The 6,843-nt window shown below is 44.7% G+C and overlaps 1 protein-coding gene across 1 annotated transcript in view; it reads right to left on the reverse strand.

Annotated features, from left to right (window-relative positions):
* LMOD3 (leiomodin 3) overlaps window positions 1-1,138 on the reverse strand; it is a 7,880-nt gene extending 6,742 nt beyond the window's left edge. The window contains exon 1 of the mRNA XM_017747213.1: window positions 638-1,138. Within this exon, the coding sequence (XP_017602702.1) occupies window positions 638-928 (291 nt within the window). The 5' untranslated portion in view covers window positions 929-1,138. The remainder of the gene's footprint in view (window positions 1-637) is intronic.
* Between the last annotated feature and the right edge of the window lie 5,705 nt (window positions 1,139-6,843).

The following is a 6,843-nucleotide window of genomic DNA, read 5'->3' on the forward strand; positions in this document are numbered from 1 at the left end:
TCATTGGGGAATCTTTGATAGATGTGCTAATTAGTAACACCTATAATGTTGTACCAGATCTATTGTGTGTGTGTGCACTGAGGTGTGCATTTTATCATTAAAATAAATACAAAGGTAAAATCTCTTTTTCCCCTTCTAACCATGTTTGACTCTTGATTTTAAGACCAGGAAAAGGCATCAGTTTCCCCCTGTTAAAATACAGTGGTTTGGGATTTTTCTCCAGTATGTCATTAAATTCTGTCAATTAATTTAATTTAATATGTATGATTAATATAGTCTTCAATGGAAAAGCAACATGGTGTTCTTCCATATGCAAAGTCAAACAAATTAGAGTTACATCCTCCAAAACTGATCTTGTCACAATTTCTCAGTGATTTGCTTTACTCAAATCAGAATTAGGATTTTCTTCTATTAAAAAGCTTAAGTAAATATTTGGGAAAAGCAATTAAAAAATTACTAACCCCGAGATCAGTCCAAGCTGGATTCTATCACTGATGAGGCTTTTAGGATTAATCTAAATTTTTTTGTACTCTACCTTACGTAAGGGACAGAAGCAGAGGAAGGTTAAGGTATTAAAGCTGTACACCAGATCCCACTGCTGATGCATAATAAATATTTGTGATTTTTTGCTTGTTACCTCAGAGGGCAAGAGGGTGACGGGAACTCTCTCATCCTCCAGCATGCGTCTGGATGCCTTCTGCCAGTACAGGTAGTCAACCAGGGACCTGTGGTCGAAGTTCCCTGTGGGGGGTTTCTCCGTCTGATCCCTCTGTATCATCCCAATTGGAACTTCAGGGTCTGGGGCCATGACTTCCATCTCACTCTGCAGCTCCTTTAGCTCCTCAGGGGACAGGTTTGCCAGGATTTCATCTTCATCGATGTCCTCAGGACACACGTCTTCATCGGAGTTTTGGCCGAGTTCAGACATGTTCGTTCTTGCCTCCTTCCTCTAATACTTTTTGAACCTAAAGAGAAAGATAAATTTAAAAGGATTTTCTTCTCTTTCCCCCTCACTAGCAGTAGTTGATCCAGTTAAATCGACAAGTTCATGTTTTGGTCATGAGCTGTGGCAGCTCCCAGGCTCAGTGCGGGAGACAGCCCATGCAGCTAAGTCTATATTAAGCTGCACTTGGCTGGATAAGGAGAATTTATGGCAATGCTCCATTTTCAGCAACCTGTCAGCTGTGCAAACCCTTCTGACATTTCAGTGCAGCTGGTGTGTCCCCCACTGAGGGAGGCAGGAGACGGACGTGTTCCAGAGGATTCCCAGGACACTGCACCGCTTAGGGCTTCTCCCCATGCTGGAATGGCTGGAGGAGGAGGATGGAGGGACATTAGTGGTACCTGTGAGATGTGCAGGTGAAATCCTGCCTCTGGGAAGAATCAGAAAGGTCTCCATATCCGTAACATATCCAATCTATCTCCAAAGGGCTGAAGACCACAGGCCCTGCACTGCCTTTGGCCAGGTCTAAGCCCTGACTGACCATCACAGGTGGTTTTGGTGTGACTGCAGCCCCCTCAGTTGGTGACCTCTCCTAGGCCTCACATCCTGGTTAGAGGAAAGTCCTCCAAGGTGGAAAAAGGCAGGGAGAGTTGGTACAACAAGCACCTTGTGCCTGGGGACAGGTCCATACAAGGATGGGCACGAGCCCTTTGAACCAGCCTGAGTGCTCCCAGGGGAAGCATTTCCCATAGCACATCCCTGCTCCCATCCAGGGCAATGCCAACGCCTGCTTCTTGACTGGCCTGTCCCTATCATGAACATCATTTGCACTCTCAACACATCTTGGGTGACAGTTCATCTCAGGTTCATCCTTCTCCTACTTCTTACCATTGTTTTTTCAGAATTATTAAGACTACAAAGGTTTACTTTGTTATATTTGTAGACCTGATGTAACTCCCCAAACTCCTTTTTTCATTAGGTGTCCATTCCACCTAAGTCCATCCTTCTCTCTTCAGAATATTTTATAGGCCTCTAAATCCACACAGCAAACCAGAAAGTCACACCTCCAACATCAGGGTGTGCACGGCTTCTTTGTAACAGCAGAGTAGCAAAGGTGGATGTATTTGCTACTCACAGTTTGGGCCGTTCATTGGATTAGGAAGATTTCCTCTCATAATTTCAAATTTTCTTTACAGGGGTGTCAATTCAAATCCTCCCCTTGCAGATGCAAATGCAACTTCCATAGGAACAAAACCACGGAGGAGAGGCTGTGAAACCAATCCCCACCAATTTTTAAGCCATATTTCTTATCACAGTCTCAACTGCACTCTGCAGGAGTCTGCCAGCAGCAAAATAGGCTCTGCATGATGATTGTGTGTCTTTGCTGTGTTTTGTAACATGAAACATGGAGTTCTAACTCCCATTAACCTCCATTAAAAGTCCATCATCCAAAGGTCCTCATTTTATTCATGCTGTTACACAGCAGGGAAGAGGGCAAAAATTTAAGAACGGAATAAGTGGTAAAGGAAAAGATAATAAAAACCCAAGCCAAGAATGCAATGGCTCCATTTGCCCCTTTGGTATTTCAGGGACATCCTTCTCCTTGTTTTATGCAGTAGCAAGCACATCAGCAGACCCACACATCAATCTGTCTGCTCTAGCAGTTCTAAGGCCCAGCGATTGCTGCCCATAATAGAGTCCATAAATGGTTTCCTGATGTTATCAAATCAATCATGCTCTTCAGTAGAGGTATGTTACTCCCCCAAACAACGCAGTTTGGGCCACAGAAGCTCTCTCTATTCAGTGCTTACTTCTCACTTGATAATTCCTTGACTGTAAATAAAGCCTCATGCCACCTTCTTGGGTTTCCATGATCTTCAGACAGGCCATCTTGGGCCATGGTCTTGTCAGATCATCTAAGTTAAGCAGGGTCAAACCTATGAAGTCCTCTTGAGAAGGAAAAGAGGGATACTGAGAACACTATCAGGTATTCGAAAACTACTTTTTCTCCTAAGCAGAAATATATCACTTGTCAATACCACGGTTAGGAAACACTATATTGGGAATGATGCCTTCCCCATCAGATGCAGAGCGAGGGGTTGCCTGGTGACACCTCTCCTGGTGACACGGGTGCTAATCCCACAGATTTCCAAGGTGGGTATCACATTTTGCCTGCTTTAGGTCCCTCCTCCATAAATTATGTTTCCAGGATGTACTTCCTTCCTAACACACTGCTTAGTGTTTTGGTGTTCTGGTAACAGCACATTACAGCAACAAACAACACCCTTGAGGTGAGGATATGCTCATGGTGGGTCTAAAACACTTTTCCAAGTCTAAACTCCCATCTTCTTCCCCATAACATTCGTTGGTGTTCCCTTCAGAGCTGTTCAAAATAATTATGTATTTCTCAACCTTCATTGAGACAGGAAAGCCACTTCCACTGGTGACACTTGCTGTTTCCACACCAATTTGACACTTGTTCAGGAAACCCCGGACCAACAAGCTGCTGCGTGAGGTGCCCTGTCACCAGAGGGCAGAGCTGTGCTGTGCCAGAGCTGCACTCAAAGCCTCAGCTGAAGACAAGAAGTACCTGGAGCAATGACAGAGCAATTCCTACAGGTAGTAGCAGCTCAAAATTCATGCTGAATAGGTACCCAACAAGCATTAAACAAAAGCACTTTAGGAGCAAACTGATAGAAGAAGAGGTCTGCCCTTGGTAGTGAATAATTCCAACTCACTGCTCGCTGTTTGTGAGGCAGGTACTCACACATGGATGAACTCTGGAACGAAACCCAGCAGCCTCTCCTGCAGGATTGCTTCATTTCATTTTTTTTTCTCATTTACACATTTTCTTCAAAAATTCCAGCCTATCCTTCTTGAAAGCCAAAAGGCTGACAAGTTCTTAACTTGAATATCAGGAAGGCTTGCCCCCTGTGCCACCATTTGACACGAGGGAGCCCATGAACCCATGTTTTGAGTGCCTGAAACTGTTCTATTTTTAAGGTAATTGATGGGACACATGCTGTTGCCAAATATTGGAGAGCAATTTCTATGATATTGGCTTTCATTTTTTTGCTTATACCCACCCCCAACATTTATTCCCCTCTATTACCAATCCATGGCATTTCCAAGTGCAGCTGGAACGAGTCAGAGAATGTGCCCATGTAACATAACCTTGCATTACTTTTAAGAAACTCATAGGCTGATGGGAGAGTCTAAAATTGACAGACAGTAGCATACACCAAGCATGTCCAGCAATGCAGTGCAACCCAATACAGGGATTATAAAGGGTCAGATGATGGGATCTTAACAATAACAACCACTAAGGAGCGGGAGCAGTCATAGAGAGACACCCTGTGGGAAAAACACCAAGGAAAAAACACCCCCCACACCTCCAAACTCTTCCAGATATAAATATATCAGATTAAGTTTGTTGCTTAAATAGAGTAAGGACATCTGACTTTAGAAGTATTTGCCCAAGTCACTTGACAGGGAGCTGCAAAGTCAATCCCTGTGAGAAGCAGAGGGCACAGCAGTAGCTGGATCAGGGCAGGATGGAGCAGCAGGCATGGGGATACCAGCCCTCTAGTGCTGCCCCAGCTTAACAAATCACCACATTTCACCTCTCATCATCTCCCATGATCTCTCTCATCATCACTGCATTGATGTCTGGTATTTCCTCTGCCCCTAGAGAAGCAAGCAGGGCTGCATCTCCTGTTTCAGTGGGACTTGGATGCTTCTAATTTGGCTCCCCAAAAAATAACTCAGTGATTTGTTTATTTATTTTTCTAAGATTCCATTTTTAGAGACGTCTGAGAGCAGCTACAGTACCTCTGCAGTAGGAAACCACCTTTGTCATCATCCACGTTCCTTATTACAGGGAAAAGAAAATGTTAACAAGTGTAGGGAGAAAAGGGGAGTATGGAGAAGACTTTGGTCATGACAGAAATTAAGGACAGAACATTTCAGCCTGGGGCAGGGCACTGACCTCCCAGACTGGCCTGTCCAAAGCAATCCTGGAGGGAAATGCGTTGGCAAGTCGGATGTGTATGCCTTGGTTTGTATTGAAAAGGGTTAAATACTCAGGAGATGGATTTCTAAGTAATTTCAACTTAGAAATTTCAACTTCAATGTTTTAAACCATTTAAAAATACCAAAACCCCCATGATTTTAGGGTAGGAGACAGCCCCACATATGAACGTTTACACTGAGATTTTGCTGGTAGGGGTCTGGAGATGACACGAAAGGCAGCTGAGCTGCTCCTGGGCATCTGGGCTGATGCAGGGCAAACCTTTGCCCCATTCAGAGCCAAAACATGATCCAAATCTGACCCCCAAGGACTGAGTTTCTGTGCTTGCTTGCCACTGATCAACACTACACCCACCCTGCAATCCCCCAGCTCTTTTTTTACTGACCACCTTCTAAAGTGGCTGGAGCAGCACCCCCAGCACAGCCGGGGGGGCATGCTGCTGCTCTGCACCATGTTCAGTTACACAGAGCAGTTCTGTGGCTACAGGAGGGAGTTTGTGCTCCCAGATATCATTTATAGCACAAACACGGACAAAATACTGAAGCACTCAGCATTAGTTTCTGCTAACTTGGTATTTTCCTTTCCCAGCTTGTTATTTATGCGACCTTGGTGAAGCACTTCTAAATACCTGAATGTTTTCATCCCTGGGTGGTGGTTTGTTACCTCTTTTTCCCAAAGCATAGTGCTAACAGCTGCCAAAAGGAGTAGAAAACCAGCCTGTGGTGAATAAAAACAAGTCTGTGAGAGACCACAAGTAATTTTGTTATTTTATGGGGGAACAGGCAATTCATGATGTTGATTATCTGACCACGACTTCAGGGACTGAGCTGAGGCTCTGCCTGAGACTTTTCACCAATGGGCAAACCCAAAAGGTGCCCTGAGCCTCAACCTGCTTTGGGACAGAGCTGAGGCTGGTTATGGCCATCAAAGGGGGACACCAACCCCTGCACCAGGCACTGCCTGGGGACAGAGACCCTGGGGCAGCACTGGCTCCTGTCTGATGGGCGCAGCTCGCCCAGACACAAAGCAAACACAGTGCTGAATCTCACACTGCCCATGGGCATTACACAGGGCATTTACCCAAATGTTAACTATTACTGACAGAGGGCTTGTTATTCCAAATCTGTGTGCAAAACACAGAAATTCAATACTTTGCACGAGAAATGCAAGCTCAGACCTTCAGAGAAGATATTAATCTTCCTGAAAACTGTGTAAAAACCCATCTGTGACAGCATGTGCAATTCAGCAATTATTTACTGCTAACTCTACCTTTATTCTTACAATTCATCTGTGCTCTGGGCAGGGCAGAACCTCAGGAGTGATGAAAGCCTCATGATAAAACCAGTAGCTAGAATTAAATGTTAAAATGTACCCTCTCTTTTTAAACCAAATCTATAGTTTCACTCCCAGTGTTGCCTGCCAGCACAATTAAATCAGAACTGCAATAACACGATGTCAAGGATTCTTCAAGGAGCAACACCATCATCATAACCTTTGCAAGGAGCAATCACCTCCACATTTATATGAAACACTGAATTCAGCACAAGCAGGTCAGGTGAGAAAAAGTCATCCTGGGAAATAATGTCACCCTTCACACTGAAATAGGGTGTATCTTTCTTTTATAGCATCCAAACCTATCACAGCCCCACACCTCATGTCCTCCTGCCACCAAAATGTGCCCACAGGCAGTGATGCTGCAGAAGCCACACGGCCACCTCGTTCTGTACACATGGGGCACGTCCTTCCCTAACCTCAGGCTGGGAACAGGTGGAAGGATTTCTTCTAGAGTTACTCCAGCTGAGCCCTGGCTGGCTGCAAACTCTTCTCCATCTGCAGCCCTTTGATGACACTAATGATTAAATATAAATTG

Source organism: Corvus brachyrhynchos, unplaced genomic scaffold (assembly GCF_000691975.1).
Source record: "Corvus brachyrhynchos isolate BGI_N302 unplaced genomic scaffold, ASM69197v1 scaffold91, whole genome shotgun sequence".
Taxonomy (NCBI): domain Eukaryota; kingdom Metazoa; phylum Chordata; class Aves; order Passeriformes; family Corvidae; genus Corvus; species Corvus brachyrhynchos.